The following is a 20,039-nucleotide window of genomic DNA, read 5'->3' on the forward strand; positions in this document are numbered from 1 at the left end:
GAGAGAGCTGCGGCTAAACAGTGAACCATGAGGTTTGCAAGCAATTAAATTGTAAACACCGAGACGCGCGCCGAGTTGGACTCGTCGACGGTCTTGATGATACACATTATAAACCCCTTTTCACGACCGCAGGTATAGTGTATACATTATAGTTATACAACGTACTGCAGCAACGACTTACGACGGTCTTGGAATAAATATTTTACGAGTATCACCCGTTAACAATCAAACATTGCCATTTTTATTCAATTTGTAACTCCCCTGGGATTTTTATTTGAAATATACTCAGTCCTTACTTCACGCTTTTTTATAAAGTTTACATATTACATGAAATTATTTGTTTTGGTTAGCGAACTTTATAAATACTTAAAGTTGTACAACTTGTAGTCAGCGTGCATGCTAACTTGTAACTAGTTTAAACATTTTTAGTTAATCATAATGCATAATGATAAGGCCAAACATCTAGACATTATTTAAATCATCCTGCAAACTTTTTTGTAAGTGCAAGGATGTCGCAATCTCTATTATAATTCAGAGATAGAGAGGACATACCTGCAATTTGCAATAGCAGCTATAGTTAAAAACCTTGCATTTTAAAATTTATAGCACATCAATCGTCCAACCACAAATAAAAGCGATGTGGAGGATATAATACCTGTCCAATATGGCTTAACCATTTCTGATAAATCTCCTTGACACGCGTCACTTGCGTATTACTATCGGTATAAATATAAGGTTACATCACACTATATATTGGGAGAGAAGAAATGAAACAAGATTTTTTTAAACATAAAATTGGAATGATCTGTGATATTTTGCGATATAATATGATGGGTCCACTCAAAAGTAATTTAGAAACCCTGACATCGTCCCGACCATTTGTGTTCAATACCAGATTCAATCATCAAGAGCAGTGATCACTAGATTTGAAATATTGTGCGCTATCACTGGCTATTGGATCCTAGCAATTGTGCTAGACAAAAGAATTCAACATAGTAGGTTTATAGCAAACTGATGCTGGCCATCCACACAGAGATTCGCACGACTTTGAGTCAGGGTTTCCATTCTAACCAAGTTGTAAGTTCAGAAGTCAGAACATCCAATAATTCCAATTCGTTTTTCAATATCTCAAGAACTTTAAGCCGAGCTGGCTCCATTTTGAAACCCAATGTATTTTCAACTTTTGAGACTGATATGATGTAAAATTACAAAAGATCTCCTATTAGCGCTGTAGAACCACAGCAAATATCGAAACAAAACTCAGATCTCTTAAAGCATCCATATCTAAACAATGCAGATATAATGCTGATAAATTGAACATTGAAAGCAATAGTAACATAGCATAAGCAATATAATCAATATAGTAATATAATAATTATTATCATAACAGTTATATTATCATAATAATTATTATCATATATTATTATATATCTCAAAAATACATCACATAGTCTGAAGATTATAACAATCAGCGATAGCAAATAAAACCTTCTTATTTCGGCTTGAAGAGCGTGTTTTTATTTAAACTTAGAAGGTCAGCGGTTGTAGCAACGAAATTTTCGAGCTTTGTATGACTCTTAAAACCAGTGATAGATTGCGATTAGCGAGCTGTCACCTAACAGATAAGAATCATGGTGGCGTGTGATAGATCACTAGGTGTGAAAATAACAAAGCTATATAATGCTGGCGTTTGGCATGAGCGTAGCCCCCTAAAATTGTGTATTTTACAGTGCAGCATTCAGCAGCTTTGTAGCTGGCGGCGGAATGGAAAGTACAAAGTCAGTATTTACAAAGGGTAAATCATCGTCTAAAAACCGAAATATAAACATTATATTGCTAAAACATCGGGTAAAATTCAAGTTCAATAATTCACTTGAAAAAACGATTCCTGGCGGGTATATATCTTACAAATATTGTATATTATATAGCTTAAAAATACCAAATAGTTGTAGATTTTCCTTACTATTTTACAGAATCAAGGAGCCCCAAAACATCATTATCGTAGAGAGACATCAAAATCATATCAATGTATTTTAAAATCCAACTATCTTAAAATCAAGGCCAAGATTAAGTCATGTCAACTATCATATTGAGATCTTAGAATTAAAAACAACCATACATCATTATATGATATCAATTCGCATATATCAACAAACATAAATCAGTCCGAACTGGTAATACTAATAGTAATTTCGAATTTAAAATTGAATAGCTAACTTTCGTGTAAAGAAAACGGTAGCAACCTTCATCATTTTTTTCATTGTATCAGAAAGGCTTGAGCTGTTAAAGAATTCAATAATGGACCATTGAACGGACTTTTGAGAGGATTCAATTTTCTATAATATGAATACGGTTGTAACCATTCTCCTTAACGCGTTACATTCCTTAAATTAATCGAACTACAATAATAGAACAATATGATCGTCAATCAACCGGATAGGCAGGATCTTCTCCTTTTTAAATAAATTAACAAATACGAGTTATGTGAGAGCTACAATTTAATAAATAAAAATCTAAAAATTACAACACATTGAGGCCTCTAAGTATTATAATTATTTGCTGTCTCCCGATCGTAGGTTCTGTAAAAAGTCTTACAGAGGCAAACAACGATCGTGAATATTAAATATGTGCGCATACTTGCCAGTGTATGAGGTATGTGTAATGTATACACTAAATACACATCTGGTATCTTTCGTAACGTAATAAAATCTCCGCCCAAGGCTTTTCTCCACATTCCATATTTCATTTTAAATATCAAATGTTTAAATATTATCATCCATCAACAAAAACAAAACATCAACAAAGTATTAGAGTTCATGGGCTCCGTATATCTCGCCTGCGATTCGGTCTTTTGTCTAACAGATTTACCTGGAATATTCTGATATTAATCATAATTATCATCTTCATATTAGTCTAAATTTAGGTCATGCTGTAAAACCAGATATTTTCGCGGGAACTTAACTCAGATCAATATCAGTTTGTTACAACTTGAAAAGCAACCACTAAAATGAGGAATTCTCTATCTTTGATACATGCAACGTATGTCAACTCTATCTCTATTCCACCCGTAATCATGTGACCACACAACTAACCTGGTGACATACTATTGAGTAGGAGTAGCAGTAGGGGTCTGAGCAACTGTTTGCTGAGCGGAGGGGTATTGAGCTGGTATGCTGTATGGAGAGGAGGAGGCTGGTAAGGCGTACGTGGTGTACCCCAGCGCTGCTTGCTGATGCATTAGAGCTGCTGCTGTGGGATTCACTGTAAAATAACAATAAGGTGAAACATCTGACAAATTGAAGGGATCAGAAGTGCCACAAACAGCCGCTTTAAATATAGCTGCTAAAATACAAAGTTCTGTTGAAACACAGAAAGAAACTAACTAAGCGCAGAGCTGGTTAGGAGTTGAGGTTGAGCTGTCATAGCGCCCTGTCCGGCTAGCGCCCCTTGTAGCGCCAACTGCTGGGACATGTTCCACGGAGACATGAGTGAGGCTTGTCCTGCCCCGGCCACTCCTAGAGCTTGTCTCTTCACCATCTCAGGGTACCCGGACTGAAAGAGAGGGGTGAGGTGGGGTGAAGGGTAAGGGGGGTTTGAGGGGGTTGCAGCAGCTTGACAGATACAGCACTTGCTGTGGGGACAACAGTCGAGCAGATTAGAGCAGGCAGCTGGCCGATTCAAACCATGACCTGGTTAGTTTCAATACAAGCGTACTGGGGGTTTGGGGTAGGTTCGATCGTATGGGGTGTTATGGTTTGAATAAAACAGCCGTTAGTTAGAACTTGTAAATGCTATATTTATTGCTAACTGGCTGTGTTGTGTGATCGTTAAAACAGCAGATTTACAAATGATAAATATCATACCATAGTATCCATCAGCTTTCTCTTGCGGCTAGTCAGAACGGCTTTCTCAGCAGCCATTTGAGCTAACATGGTCGATCTAGCGATGGGGTCCTTGGGTAGAGCCAGAGCCCCCATAGCGCTCAAGGTAGCTGGGTCGTACAACCCAGCTCCCGGATTTCCCGCCCCAGCCATGCTCATAAGGCCAGCACCTCCCATCAGACCAGCCCCAGAGAAGGCCTGCCCCAAACCTGCACCTGCCAGACCATGAGCCCCTCCTGAGAGCCCGTTAAGTCCGCTTAGCGCGTACATTGGGTTCAGGGTGGGTTGAAGGGCAGGGTTAGGTGCCAGGGCAGCAGCTTGCTGGGCGTGGTAATATTGGCTGGGGAGGGCGGCGGAGAGCGGGCTGGATTGGTAGGAGGAGAAGGCCATGGAGGGAGTGGTGCAGGTGCTGGAGGTGGGGAGGAGAGCGGCGGAGGAGGCTGGTGTCGTGTAGGACAACTGGTTCCCGGTACCTCCCGGTCCCTGCAGAGAAACAGCACATAGCAAAACAGCGGTACCACGATAAACCGCAACTTAAGCCTACATCGACCACAACCCTTGCTTTTAAATTTTTTTTAAGTGTTCGGTAAGTTTGGTCCGGATTAAAAAATATCACGGTCGAACGGTTGGTGATTGCAATCGATTTTATTTAGCAAGGGTCGCGGTCCACAGCTTAAAAAGCCTAAATATTGAAAAGTAGTCAAGATTCATCACATGTGATCTCCATTTTTAAAGCGAACGCCACTTAAATATGTAAGTAATCGATAATCAGGTCAGTAAATGAACGTATCAATTAGCTTGGGTAATAGCTTGTTGAGCGAAGGATGTTGTAACAATTCAGCTCTACAGTAGTCACATAAAGCAGCAACTGGTAACGGAATCAAGCCGGGTTTTTGGATTCTGAGCCGGCTTTAGTTCTCTCTTCCTCATGTGTGTCAGATAAAGTGTTGAGGGAGTTGGAATGCTGTTATCAGTGTGATAACTACATTGAAAGATAACAGGCAATTTGGGCAACCCCAACAAAGCCTTGCAGCTATAACATTACATTGTCAGCGATAAGATATGGATAGTGGATAAGCTGCGTTCCCCAGGCCGCGGGGACACAGCGAAATAAAACATTTCCTTGTGTTTGAGTAAAGCAGACCCAGAACCCACAGACCAGGGAGGCCGAACTGTGATATCTCGAGTATGGGTATATATATAGCGAGAGACCGGCCACGATTAAGCTGCTTTAAATTCTGAGCAATTCTTCAAATTTAGCAACGCAAATTGAAACGTTTGTTGCAATGTTTTTTGTGAGATCGAAATCTGATATCATTAATAGACAGCCATGATCTAAAATAAAATAATTGACATACCAGAGCAAGAGCCTGAGACTGGGCAGCTGCGGCCATGAGGGAGGAGGCGTTGAGCTGGTTAGCTTTAACTCTAGCTTGTAAGTGTGGGGGAGGGTGGTAGTAGCGACACGACTCTCGCTCACAACGCTCCTGAAAAACATTAGCATCAGCTCACGTGGTGATAGTCACGTGGTGATAGTCACGTGGTGATAGTCACGTGGTGATAGTCACGTGGTGATAGTCACGTGGTAATAGTCACGTGGTAATAGTCACGTGGTAATAGTCACGTGGTAATAGTCACGTGGTAATAGTCACGTGGTAATAGTCACGTGGTAATAGTCACGTGGTGATAGTCACGTGGTGATAGTCACGTGGTGATAGTCACGTGGTGATAGTCACGTGGTGATAGTCACGTGGTAATAGTCACGTGGTAATAGTCACGTGGTAATAGTCACGTGGTAATAGTCACGTGGTAATAGTCACGTGGTAGCAAGTATATACTATATAATAAACCCGGCTAGTGCAGATGGTTTACCAAATCTTATATAAGTGGCACATGTGCAGAGAGACAAATTAGTTGAAACCAAGAATTTCTGGATCAAGTAAGATAACTTAAATCATCAGCAGATCAACTACAATTGCAAGATAACCAGATAACAAGATAACAAAGAAAACCAGATAGTATGAAAGTTAAGAGAGCTGCAAACCTTCATGAAGTCCATACAGACGGTAACCATATTATCATTAGGGTCAGGGTGTATGTGGGGTTCGGGGTGAGCATACTTGCACTCGTCGTTACCCCTCGGGCACTGGGATCTTTGGTATTCTCTACATACCTGAAGGAGGGAGTCACGTGTTAAACTTAAACAGGTTGGTTTGATACAGAATTCTGTAAAGAGTCAATTGTTTTAACAAACAATTGTTTGATTAAAGTAGTCTGATTAGTTTGAACATGTCAGCTGGTAAAAACTTCTAATTACACTCAACACTAATCACACTCAACCTAATTAACTACCTTACTCGGGAATATTATAGCGGGTTAATTTATGACTGGGAAAATTAATGACCGGGAAAAATATGGCGGAATGTTCCAAAACCCACCAAGCATCAAAATGTTTTACTATTAGTTTACCTTACTCGGGAACATAATAGCGGGTTAATTTATGACTGGAAAAATTAATGACCGGGAAAATATGGCGGAATTTTCCAAAACCCACCACTTTATCCCAGTCATAATATTCCCGAGTAAGGTAATCACATTCAACTTAAATAACTAATTACACTCAACACTAACCTCTAGTTTGTCGGATTTATCCTTCCTTCTGCCACCGGAGCAGGGAACCTCTGGGATGACGACGGCAGTTGGGGTGAAAGAGAGCGGCATTACCTGAGGCACCATGAACCCCCACGGAGAAATCATGTTCTGTCGGAGAGAAGAGGATGTTAGTCACGTGACTGGAGGGAAGAGGAGAAAATATAAACCCACCATTTTGATAAAATCATGATAAAAACATAATCAAAGTTTGTGCCTGTGTGTGTGAGTGTGTAGATTACACAAGCTGTATGTGCGCAACCAAGCCGGCTATTTCAGCACTCGTCCCAGCGTATAATATCTTGGTGTGTGTGTGTAGTGTGTAGCTCAAATAATAGTTCAGACACAGCGGAGGGTTACTTGCTCAGCGTTGTTCAAACCAGATAAATGTGAGAGCGGTAAATCGTGTAGAGCACGCGGGGTGAGTCAACGTTGTTGTTGTTGTGATGACGGTCACGTTTATTATTTAATAACCCCAACTCTAAATACAAACTAGGAGCATTCATCTTTTTCTATGGATAATTATGACAAAGAAACAAAAGAAAAAAGTGTGGTTTCCATTGTCGTGAGTGAGGGATTGAATTGGTAAAAACGATGTTAGATAATTGCGCAGCTGTGTCCGCAGCTTTCAGCTTTGAAATTTCACTAACAAACGTACAATAATCATTGCGAATGAAGGGGTAGTGAGCCACGGGGAGAGGATTACCCTGCATTTCTCGCATGAAAATCGATTACGGGAGCAATTTCACTGAAGAAAACATAGCAGAGTGGTGCGGGACTGGTCAACCTACAACTCTATAGACAATAACAAATTTATTTTTCAGCACCTGCGGCCAATTTTCTACATTCAACATCGCTTATTCCAAATTGGGTATGATTGGTTTAGCGAATTGGTCCATGAAAAGGTGGCAAAAATATCACGGGGTCACGATGAGCAGCAGATCACATCACTTTCAGGATCAGCTGGTTGCTAGGAGACGACAGCCATGCTGCTAGGAGACAGCCATGTTGCTAGGTTACAGCCATGTGGTTAAGTGACCAACACCTTGCTGGATGACAGCCACTTTGCTAGACGACAGCCACGTTGCTATGTGACAACGACATAGCTAGAAGCCACCAGCCACATTGCTAGGTGAGACAGCCACATTTCAAGGACTTGCTCAGCAGTATACATACTCAGATAATGAGAACCACGTGGCACTGGGTCACGTGGTGTGGGTAACCAGGCGGGCAGGACTCGAGGACTCATTACCTCCTTTCTTTAGTGTTGAACCTAGTTGAGGATGTGTCACTAGTCACCAAGATATGAACTAAACTAGATGAACAAGATAGTCGAGTAGTGATAAAAGCACGCGAAACTGTGTCGAGAACACATGAGGACGGTCAATAAAACGTGTGACAATGAGATACCTAAAAAGAATTTGTGAGGTAAAGGGAACAAAACAAGATCCAGCCTCAAGCACTGAAAGTGGTCCACACAATATGAGCACAATACAATATAGGAGTCAGGTGGGAGGGAGAGAAAGAGAGAAAGAGAGAGAGAGAGGCTGCCGCATTGTTCAGCTAGCTAGCTGTAGTACAAAATATGAGCTGAGAGATCGCCACAGTCCACATTAATTGAGTCCACGTGATATGCCCTTATTTGGTAACTCACACCGTACAATGCCCCCATGAAGTGGACCAGCTCATTACGTAGAAATTGTTTTTTAGAAAATAGAGCACAAGGTAGAAATTTAAGTGAGCAAGGAGCAAGAGTGAGAGTTAGAGTGATGGTTAGAGCTTTATAGGTGACTTAGTGAAAGGGACATGCTGAGAAAAGTGGCTTAATGAGATCGTAAGATGTGCACCCTCAGGGCGACTTAATGAATAAGCTCAGACTTAAGGACTTAGGGCTACATACCATTTAATGGTATTACCATTGTCCAATATTGCATCCTTTTAAAACAAACCCAATCACTCAAAATACAGCGATGAATTGTTGTACAATGTAGATGAGGGTATGTATTGTAGGATCTAGTACATTTGACATACCTTCCGCCGCCGACTAACACCACCTCTCCAGCCCTTCCCTCGGAAAATCATTACCAAGACTCAAGGACCAAATAACTAAGACTCAAAACTGGTTACTAAGTAACTAAAACTGGTTACTAAGACTCACAACTGGTTACCATTTATCGACACTCACAACTGGTATGGTTACCGCTCAATAGAACTCATAACGATAGTCTAGAACAATAGCAACTGGAGGTATATAAAGTGGTTCCAGGCTGGTGATCTTGGATCGGATCAGTAGTTAGAATAGAAGTAGAGTGTGGGTGAAGCATATGGTGGTGGGAGGAGTTCCTTTTGTTGGTAGACAAAGGGAATAGATCAGGGGATCTCATTATTCAACTGTTTGAAACAGATAAGACTGAAACTTCATATGAGATAATATTTCATCAGAGGTATGAAATAGTAGGATCTTTCTGGAACGGATCATGGCTAATGAGGATAGAAGACAGATGACTTTTAAAAGATATCAAAACGAACCTTTTTCTGTGATTTAGACATGTGGTGTTTGTTCTGAAGGAACTGTTTAGCACGAGGAAACGTATTTCCGATCTGCAAGTTAGACCCGACCCCGTATACAGAGGACCATTTCAAACTGTTCAAAGCGCCGAGTCCGTTACCAAGTCCGTTACCAAGTCCGTTACCAAGTCCGTTACCAAGTCCGTTACCAAGTCCGTTACCAAGTCCAGCAACATGTCCGGTACCAAGTCCGGTACCCAGTTCCACGCCAGGACCAGTGCCAGTAACTGGGACTCCACTGAAGGCGTCAGTCGGTTGTCCCACGCCAAGCTGGTAGGATGGGTTGTTCTGCATTTTTACTGAGTTCTCGTTTTTATAAAGATCTGGATCACGACTGTTCAGAGTATACAAAACGGACGGATTGCAGGCAAAGTAAAGACGTAGTGTATCAAAACACATGCTGTGGACCGGAAACACCCCAAAATTCTGTGTTTATTTAAGGACGGTGTGATGTGCCGGTGTTTTTACACAGCCCATACAAGTTAACCGTAACTCATGTAGTCACGTGACAGCTACCGCCCTGTAGTGCTAAACAAATACCACGTGACAAGCAAATACCACGTGACAAGCAAATACCACGTGACAAGCAAATACCACGTGACAATCAGAGATCAGCCATGCTTGGTTACGTCTACTGAGCCTCAGGATTGACAGCCCATTACAGAATCCCCTTAAATCCCATTAGCACTAAAGCACTAAGACTAATTAGGACTTTTACGAGAAATACACAGTTCAGCAAGGGATCATGATCAGACCAGTTGTACCGTTAAAAAACACGGCTCCCACGGGTCGTTATAAAGCCATTTAACAGTCTTCAGCTGGCACTTAACTGTTCCATTACCGTCTATATCACAACTCAACTATCAGGATCTGACGCGGCTCTCTGCCCTGGGTATTCTAGATTAGCTGCTCTTGATTTGGGTACTATCAACTCCGTTCTGATGAGCTAATAACTTACAGGGATTGAGCGAGCTTTGAGACGCCAGAGTGGTGATTAATAAGGCTGGTGTTACAAATTGAAATTTATATTTTAACATGACAGCATATCCCGAGGGAATCGAACAAAAGACACTCGTACGAAACCCTCAATTGTCACATAGCATGCGCTAAAATATTAGACATCTCGCTAGTATGTCGTGACGTCATGCTGTCTTCTCTGAAAAAAGGAATCCTACCTTCCGTGGCTGCACTCTTGAAGAGGGGTTCTCTATCGTTACGGATCTTTTCATAGTGATGGAGCTATCAGGTACACTGTGTGGGACTGCAGATGTAATGTGCTGCGAGGAAGACAACACAAACCAAATGAACTAATGTACTATGGGACTGAAACTTGATTACGACCGGGGAGCAACAAATGGCGTGTGACACAGAGCAGTGGGAGTAAGAGAGGGAGAGAGAGAGAGTGAGTTCTGAGGGCCCATCTGATTTTCAGGCTGTAACTCAATACACCCCTAATTCTGGCTGTATTATACACGGCTGTAGAGAAGAACATCTCTCCAGTACAGGACACAGCTACCTGATCCTTGGTCCGGACCTTCAAGTCGTCTCTGTCGGATAACTCAAGTGGAACACTATACCAGTTATACTGTGACCGGGTATTTTATCCGGACTTAACGTCTTTACCAGAGGTACTGCCAGTCCGGATACTGCGAGGCTTCTTTGGTAGTACCTATATAGCCTGGGATACTTGACCGGATATTCCTGGATAGTGGATACGCCAATTTGTCACGAAATCAATCGACTGGCAACAGTTATCTACAAAAATGATAGGATTGTGAGTGAGCACTGAGCATGAATGATTTAATGGCTTGATAACCTAATAATCCATCACACGTACGTTGTACAATACAAAAGAACGTGCTGGGAAGGTATGCAACTAGTAGCTGTAGTTTAGTATAGTTCACGAGGAATACACGCACCAAGATTCATACAGCTACCGTCACAGAACTTCAATAAAACTTGATATTGACAATAATTTCCCAGATATTCCCAATAATGGCTATTATTAGCTCGCCAGGCATGAACCGCCCATCCGTCATGATGATCAGGGTGACAGGCAGATACAAATGGTGGTAGTCGTCAGATATTTAACGTTAATTAGCCTGCTTATTCGAATGTCCGCGCAATGAGGAGAGTTGGCGACATGCAGCCTCAAGGTTGCACATTCACTGGATACATAAGGTCTCGTGTGTGTGTCAGAATACTTAGAATATCAAGTACACTAAATTTTCCCTGACAAATTGACCCCGGGAATTAGGGGACCCACAAAAGTGAATGGGTTAGACCAAAAATTACACAACGTTAACCGCTCCACTGCCCGAGACTTAACGTATCAAAAAATAGAAAATAGGCGAGTCATAGAAAATGACGCGACCGACCACCACTAAGAAACAGAGAGAGAGAGAGAGGTCACAACTAAATGGGGTGCCCGACACCTGCAATAATAGCTATATAATGACCCCAGAAAAAAGAATGGCTGTTAAATAACTCTCCTAAGATGGCAGGATAGAGAGAATGAGGCTGGAGACAGAGCTAAGGTGTGAACACCTGGCTGCTACTGCGCTACAGTTAAAATATAGATCTTTGATCTGCAACAGAGAGCTTTGGGAGATAATAACGTAATATTTCGATAATCGTATCTTACTAAACCTAGACCACTTACAATATATGTCATGTACTTTTAAAAACTAAAAGTTTTAGACCAGACGAGAAAATCTCCCGAATATTGGAAACCACAGTTCAGAACACTCTGCAGTGCAGGAGGGAGAGCGTGAAGGATGAAATCCAAAAGACTCAAACAAACGAATACGGGCTCCTCAGAAATGCGACCTTTGGAATAAAGGGATTGTCAAGATATAAATCAGAGCAGGCCTTATAAGTCCTAATGATATTTAGGTGCTCGCCGAGTTTGGTATAACCGACACAGCAAAACGAGAGCGAGATCTGTAAAAGCAGCTCGCGTTAGTTCACGTCACGAAAGGCAGAGAGTGAGGGAGAGAGTGAGAGAGAGAAAAAGAGAGAGGGAGAGAGTGATAGCTGGAGGACATTGCAGGTGCCGTCTGTAGAGTGGTAACAGCTGGATCTCAAGCTTAAGGTCACTTGTAGACAGTAGAGATTTCCAGACTTAAGATCTGAGCAATCTACCCATGCACCTTGATTTCGGGGGCAATTATATAACCTGCAACATTTTCGTTGGCAGCTAATCTATAATCTATACGGGCTTATATAATGCTATAATGGAAACCGTTCATAAAAGCGGAGAGATGATGGCACTTTATGAACGATTTGGGAAGCTGTGTTTGTCAGTTTCTGGTTTAAATGATACCTCTCTGAGAGTGCCACGCGTGATTGTGGTATAGACACCGTGTCACGTGCCGGTTAAACCCCTGCCCGGTGTTTAAAACCAGCTAATACAGTTCAGACAAGCAGTGAGATGTGATTGGTGCTGGAGGGTGATAGTTTGATGGTTCAGTTGGTCAGGAGACTCGCATACGATTATACTGGAGTTTAGTTCTCGCAGGTTAGCGTTCAACAGGAGATATGGTAGAATTTAAAGACCGTGAATTCTGGGTAGATTGCGAAACCAGGTGAATCATCGGTATTTATGATGGGAAGCTGCAGACAGTGGTCACCAATAACATAATTGCACCTGGCAATATGCGACTAATTGGTTGTGGGAACTCCCAGTCAAATACAAACTGATTGAAGTTGACCAGGTACCCGGGGGCGGGGTAAATTAGTTTTTACACGTGACAACTCATGGATGATTGCTGGCACACGTGTCAAATTAAACGAACTAAAATGCTTTCCACTTAAAAAATAACATCTCAAGATAGCCAGACTATAAAAAGGAACTGATAAGGGCAGACAACGAGGATGAGGACTGACTCTGCATCCCGGATGTGATCTGCTGCTAGTGGACCGAGATAACAATGGTGGTGGGTGTGGGGGTATCACGTGGTGTTATTACGGTTCTCTGGTTGGTGGTTTCATTAACAATCCAGTTATATTGGGTGAAATTGAACATTCTGGGGTATAGTATTAGTGATCGCTATATTTTGTTACCGGCAACTTGACACATACTATGATAACAAATTATATTAGAATTAAAATGGAATTATTCTGATATACCTTGATAAATAATAATACAGTCAATCCTGATTAAGTTTGAATGAATATATCTCTAATCCAGAGAAATGTAACGAAAACCAGCAGTTTGATCTCAGCAAACAGATAACAGATTCAACATTTTGTGTAAATAACATCATTATAGTTACACATAAAACACAGAAATGAACGACATTAACTTAAAGTTTAAGTGTGTGAGTGCTGAATGTTGAATGTTTCCAGAATACAGGCTTACAAGCGTAATTAATATTCATGTTGAAATAAATAAACAGGAATGTATCTTCAACGAAGACTTGGATGAGCAGCGATGTTAGAAGCTTTGACAAAAACAGCGATTAAACACCACGAGGGTAACATTTTAAGCGGGGCACCTGGGATTTTGGAACTCACACACAGCTTTTGTTGAGTTTCAAGTATGCGGTTCAAGAAAACTTTATAACTATCAGTGTTCGCGGTTATTTAATTAAGTCAACGATCATAATCATAATGTTAATCTTGCTGATAAAGACTTTCACACCATCGTTTCGGACTAATTGATCCCCAAGCGGCACTGATAAGAGCCTATGATTGCACTGATTACGAGTTACGACGACGTCGCTGTGCATTGTATCCCCATAAAATGTACATCTTACACTCCAATGCCAGCATGAATGGACAAACAATAAACTGTTTAGAAACCTAGAAAACTCTAACGCGCAACCGTGTAATGTAAACTTTATTGTAAAAAGCAGCATAAAAGGTGTGAGTCATAAGGGACCTCATAAAATCTTTGTCGTTACACGCTGCCCAATATGTTTATTACACAGTGTGTTAGGTTTATTAAGATTAGATGAATATAAGGTTTTAGCAGTTGTGGTATATGATTGAGTGTGGAAAATGTGGTGGACAATCAACTACAGGAAGTTTGGAGACTATCCTGCAGACGATGTAATCTTGAAGTTGATGTTTGAAGGGTAATTAATTAATTAATTAATATAAATTAAGCTGAATGAGAGAATTGTTGCATTAAGAATCGTCGCAATAGGTTAATGACGAGATCGCCAGACAAGCACACAACTCTTAATTCAACCACCAAGATTGCAGCTTTGCTATTTCACACCTTGTCCTTATGGCGATAAGGTACTTTTTAAAAGTACATTGATAACCATATAACATTTGTTGTAAAAGTATGTATATTATTCTTTGTCAAACCGAGTTCAGGCCGGTTTCATTTGACGTATACGATCGGTCTTTGCATGTTTGTTTGAGAAACTTGTATAATGTACATTTTGATTTTGTAGTGAAGTGTGTTGTAATAATTAATCGTCCAATCTACTGCGCAGTCAGCCAAACCGAAGTGATTTCAAACTTCAAGGATAATTCAATCTAGAACGCAGCGATATTTACAAATTTGCGGTACAAAAATTGGAAACCAGCAACAGAGAAGGCGAATTGTGAGGACCAATAATACAGTCAGGGAGCAGAAATTTTACCGTTCAATATTTCACCTCACAGCATTTAGGGGTAATAAATAACAAAGGGTTTAGGGTTGGATTCAAGGTTAGAACAATGTTCAGCTTGAAGTCTGATTATAGGATTGGGAGGTGAGTCACTGTGAGGTAACATATTGTGGCAAAACATCATGTACCCGTACATTTGCGATTCAGCAGTCCAAATCGAGGCTTGTTTAAACGCATGTATTCGTTTTAAATGATTGATGCTTAGCCATGATCATCTTTTGTTTTTCAAGAGACAAAGATTTGTTTGAATTGTGAAGATAGGCGCCCAAGAGTGCGGTCAAGTTTGCAAGATGAGTATTAGTGTTTGCAAGAATATGAACTATCAACTTGTCAAATATAGCGTGAAAAGTGAGTGAGAACAGCGAGTGGGCGCCAATGGGCGGCGGTGGCGGAAATGGGCGGCCCGGATCCAACAACAATAAGCAGCGAACTCATGCTCATTACCTGACGGAACTATTTTCATCTTACACGATCTTGCTACTACCACACACCCTAAACAAATACAGTACTTCAACCTTTTTCTAGTGTTAAATAAGATGAGTAATTTATATTACAGTGGGAAGAAAATTTTAGTATTTATTCGATCTAACTGCCCCGTCTTTTGTTCTATCAGATTTGAAAGATTAAAAAATGTCGCTCACAAAAGCACGTTCTTTGTGCCCAACCCAAGACGAACTGACATATTTTGCGAACAAAACACAAGGATATTTTGTGAAGTGAAGTCTAGGTCGGTCACAAGAATTTGAACGGGACAATAGCCAATGAGTTATACCTCATATAAACAGAAACCGTGAAATATTATCTTTCGCCGGAAGTGTGTTTTAAGATAAGGAATAATTTGTAGCTGCTTTGATTAGCAATGGTAGCCGCGTGTGTAGCTCGTGGCGATATAGTGGCAATTTCATAACTTAAGTTAATTCGGCAATAAACGCCAGTGTTGCACGCCGGTAAAACTTCTGTGGCGGCGGCGGCATTTGGCGGCGGTGCAGGCGAACAACACTGGAATATTATTTAAAGACTGGTTCATTGAGGAGCAACAAACCGAGGGGTTAACGTGAGCATCAATTATATAAATTAAGTGTGATTGCTACTCCAGTAACGAGATCTTTCCGGTTGCTAAGCGATATTCTGGACCAATCCGGTCGGTAGGATGAAGCTTTCCTGTCCACCGCAGCCTTATGTTTTATGTACATGTTGTATATGAGCCTCTGATCCGCCATGTATTGGCCAAATATCAACTTGCACAATTTCCCGAGTCATTGCGGTGAGCACTGATCACGGCTCTGTGATCGGTATCACATAAAGATCGGTGACGTACACATTCAACCGTCTGACAATCACGATAAATAGCAACCAAGCAAATTAAAGCAGATTTTAATGCACTGGAGAGAGTGAAATGGCAGAAATGTCTTGGCAACCGGGGCTCGCCATGTTGTCAGAGTGTAATCGGCCGAGAGTAGCAACCTAATGAACATGGGACTGTAAATGAGGGCAAGCATTAATAGGCGCGGTTTATAAAGGAGCTGTAGCTGCTGGGATTGTTGAAGCTATTCGCAAGCAGGGGTATTCACGCCCGGAATATAACTTACTATCATTCCAGCCGACTTTGACATATCACAGAACTGGAAATGGGTATTTCAGGGCTTTGTTTTGGTGGGGTTTTGGCAAATAATTGGTATAGATATGATCGAATATGTATACATATTTATGGAGGATAGCTGTTTGTACAACATTTTCATCGACAAGAAGTAATACTATTACTAATGTACAAGTACAAGTTTTAGCGAAGCGCACCAAGGCGATCTCTTTCTCTCCAATGACTTAAAACGGAGCCTCATGAACTAACGTGTCCACTACAGTCTACACTACACTAGTACAGTCACTACTGCTTACACCACACTTCATTCCGGCTATAAAGCTATTACTAAAGTTATTGTACTAGGTACATACACCTGGCTCTGATAAGTAATGAATTTTGAAAAAAGCTCGGTTATATCGGCCTCAGCGTGGTGCAGAGAGCTATGATTCATCATCAAGGACATTTAATAGTTATTTTACGTGTAATAATGGCAGAGAGTGGCAGGTCACGGTAATATAAGGTCACGTGACTTTAGTGGCAGTTCACGGTATAATAGACAGTTAGGTAAGATAATACCACACTAAAGTTAACGATGTGGGGGGACCTCGTAAAGCTCATTGTTTAGATCCATTATTACATTTAAAATGATAGATAGTGCACCTGGTGCAGAAGTATACACAGCTCATACACTCTTATATTTGTGTAATAAACCTACTACCTTGTTCAAATTATGCTGTTTAGTTAATTTGGAGAGTAGTATGATAAATATATGAAACATTAATTCTGAAGCACTCAGAATCTGAGTCTCAGAATCTGAGTCTCAGAATCTGAGTCTCAGATGAGATTTTGGAAATGAGCTAAGTAATAAATTTGAAATCGCAGACATATCAAATTTTGTAGATGGTACTAGGCTATTTAAGTACTTAGGCTGCTGTAAGAAATCATCAAATTAATGTCTACAACGGGGTACTTGATACTATTTACTTAATCAGCTGTGTAACTAATTGCTGAAGCTAGATCTACAATACGTGTCATAATCTTAACCACGTTACTTGACGATACACCACCAAAAGTCATTGGCATAATTGATAATAATGATGAGCAATACTTTATATTTAAAGGGCTATTTAATCACAGATTACAGGACAGTGGATCTTTATAATACAAATTATCGCTCGTAAGGCCAGATTTTAAAGGAATACTCATGGTTTACAGAGAAACTAGACAAACTCATTTACTTAACTTAGTCTTTTTTATAGATCTGTATCATGATAAAGTTATGGGTTATAAAATGTATATTTTACAACCATAAGAAGCTATTCTTATAAGCAGTATTGTATACACTGTTAAAAATAGGAGGGGCATGTTTAAAAAATAAACCAGTATAACCTGATAGTGATAGTTGGCTGATGTAAGCGCGACTAAGCAAGGCGCAGTTTATAGAGTACACGGTACCATCTACCTATGATATGAACGGGTACACCTAGCCATGAAGACGGACGTGGACAGCACACGATGCTACACCCGGACATCACCCGACCACCCGTACTCAAGCACATTTCCGGACGTTAAAAGAGCTTCCTCACCGTCCAGAAATGCGGAAAGCACGAGGTCCAGCCAGGTCCGGGTACGGGTTAAAGCTTCACAAATGTCGTTACCTGAGTAGCGCACATAGCCTGTTGCTGCAGCATGAGGGGGTTGCAGAGTTGCTGCAGAGCAGTCTGGGTCTGAGAGAAGGCTCGGGAGGAGGCTTGTAGTTCTTCTTTTACCAGTTTGGGAGGGTGGAGGTACTTACAGGAGTCACGTGTACACTGGTCCTGAAGAGAGAGAGGGGTTAGTAACCCGGGAGCTAGAGAGAGAGAGAGAGAGCGAGAGAGAGAGAGAGGGGTTAGTATGAGAGGTTTGTGTGATAATGAGTGGAAGTGAGAAAGGGCTAGGAAGACTGGGGAAGTGCTCCCCAGCAAATTAGTTACACGATTATCAGTACTTTCCTACTGGTACAGTACACATAATATGGGGTATTGACTATTTAGGTACAAGTGAGAGGGGAGAGAGAGAGAGAGAGAGGCTTTTGTTGGTAATGTCACGATAAGTTGTTTTGTCCAGGTGAACGAACAAATGGTCAAGTGTTGAGGACACGGATCTGGTGCTGTGACGATTGGTTTCGCTACTGAGAGACGACAATGGTTGGAGAACAAAGAGGTGGTAAAGAAATAAAACACAAGAGTTTAGTTAACATATGTAATATGTATAATATGGTGACCATTATTCCTGGCCCCACCCCTTCAACACACACGCACAGTTATTGAGTTATATGTTACCATCCTGAGGGTCTGTGTGGTGATTCCCTCTTCTAGAAGCCTCAAGACTTGAGAGGTACACCTTAACGACCACAAGTGAAATCAAATTAAGTTCCCTGCACAAAATGCAGATATTTTTCAGAAGAAATGGAGAGCTCCAATTTCAGGGCCGATTCCAATGACAAGTGTGCTCATAGACAGAAACGGTTTTAAATCGTGCTTTGAGCAGGACACATTTTTGTACCTTGATTTTCGTACAAATTTTTATACCTTGATTTTACATAAAGGTAGTACAATTACATGCATAGGCTCGGCAGAGGCACATATTAGGTGCGATGGGTGCGGGATCGCACAATTTACTGTTTTCCGCGCATTTCCGCATAATTTATTGTTTTCCGCACACTTCCGCACATTTTGTAATTTTCTGCATATTTCCGCATAATCTAGCATTTTCCGCGTAATTTCGCCTAATTTTGAAATTTTCGCGTTAAGATTTTCGAGTGTAAAAACCAAAATATGTTAAAAGTCGGGCCCTTTTAGGACCGTGACTCAGGCCCTTTCGGGACCCTGACCCAGGCCCTTTCGGGACCGTGACCCAGGCCCTTTTGGAACTCATACGTAGGCCACGTGACCCAGGCCCTTCCGGGACCCTGACCCAGGCCCTTTCGGGACCGTGACCCAACCCTTTTGGAACTCATGCCTAGGCCACGTGACCCAGGCCCTTTCGGGACTGTTACCCAGGCCCTTTCAGGACCGTGACCTAGGCCCTTTCGGGACCGTGACCCAGGCCGTTATGGAACCCTCGTCGTTACCGTACTTCGATCATACCTGCAGAGTGCAGCCCTTTTTGTCGATAATGAGCTCTATTCGTTGTAGCGTTGGCTTTATAGTGGGCTTAATGGATCTTGGATCAAATGGTTTACAAGTACTGACAATCAATGCCAACAAGCGTGTCACATATTTGCGATCACGCATAGGATCTGATCGACTCTATCAAGAGGCGTCTTCAATAACTGTTTCCTGATCTCTACCAGATCAAGTCACTGTTCTCAGATAACTGAATCTCAATATAGGTTCAATCATGGTCTTAGTAAAGAACTACACCCTCAGTAACACATAAACAGACCTATTTTTGATAAGAGCGGCGGTTATACGTTTAGAATTTCCAAAGTCTTTCAGAAAATGCAAAAGAAAACCGCATAATTCCCGCACAAATTTCGAAAAAATCGTCGCACATTTGCCGCATAATTGGTAAAAATTTACCGCACCTTACCGCACATTTTACCTTTATAGTCGGGTGCGGTACCGCAATTTTTCGATTTTTTTACCGCACCTAATATGTGCCTCTGAGGCTCGGGGAAGGCTCAAAACCAAAAGTTTGACGTCACAATACAATAAATGGATAATGGTGAATGGTGCATTGCCATTAGCTAGC

General features: G+C 41.3%; 1 protein-coding gene across 7 annotated transcripts in view; it reads right to left on the minus strand.

The window, feature by feature from the left end:
- Positions 1–1,445: 1,445 nt before the first annotated feature.
- Positions 1,446–20,039, minus strand: part of LOC134817566 (muscleblind-like protein 2a) — a 32,823-nt gene continuing 14,229 nt past the window's right edge. For 3 of the 7 annotated variants that reach the window (XM_063826753.1, XM_063826758.1, XM_063826759.1), the window contains 9 exons: positions 17,963–18,121; positions 16,315–16,347; positions 6,513–6,641; positions 5,926–6,054; positions 5,240–5,368; positions 3,864–4,364; positions 3,384–3,552; positions 3,093–3,261; positions 1,446–2,868 (listed from right to left, as the gene is read on the minus strand). In XM_063826753.1, the coding sequence (XP_063682823.1) occupies positions 3,104–3,261; positions 3,384–3,552; positions 3,864–4,364; positions 5,240–5,368; positions 5,926–6,054; positions 6,513–6,641; positions 16,315–16,347; positions 17,963–18,121 (1,407 nt within the window). In that variant the 3' untranslated portion in view covers positions 1,446–2,868; positions 3,093–3,103. The remainder of the gene's footprint in view (positions 2,869–3,092; positions 3,262–3,383; positions 3,553–3,863; positions 4,365–5,239; positions 5,369–5,925; positions 6,055–6,512; positions 6,642–16,314; positions 16,348–17,962; positions 18,122–20,039) is intronic. The other 4 variants (XM_063826756.1, XM_063826755.1, XM_063826754.1 and 1 more) reach the window with 4 other exon arrangements.

This window comes from Bolinopsis microptera, chromosome 6 (assembly GCF_026151205.1).
Source record: "Bolinopsis microptera isolate Bmic1 chromosome 6, MBARI_Bmic_1.0, whole genome shotgun sequence".
In the NCBI taxonomy this organism is placed as follows: domain Eukaryota; kingdom Metazoa; phylum Ctenophora; class Tentaculata; order Lobata; family Bolinopsidae; genus Bolinopsis; species Bolinopsis microptera.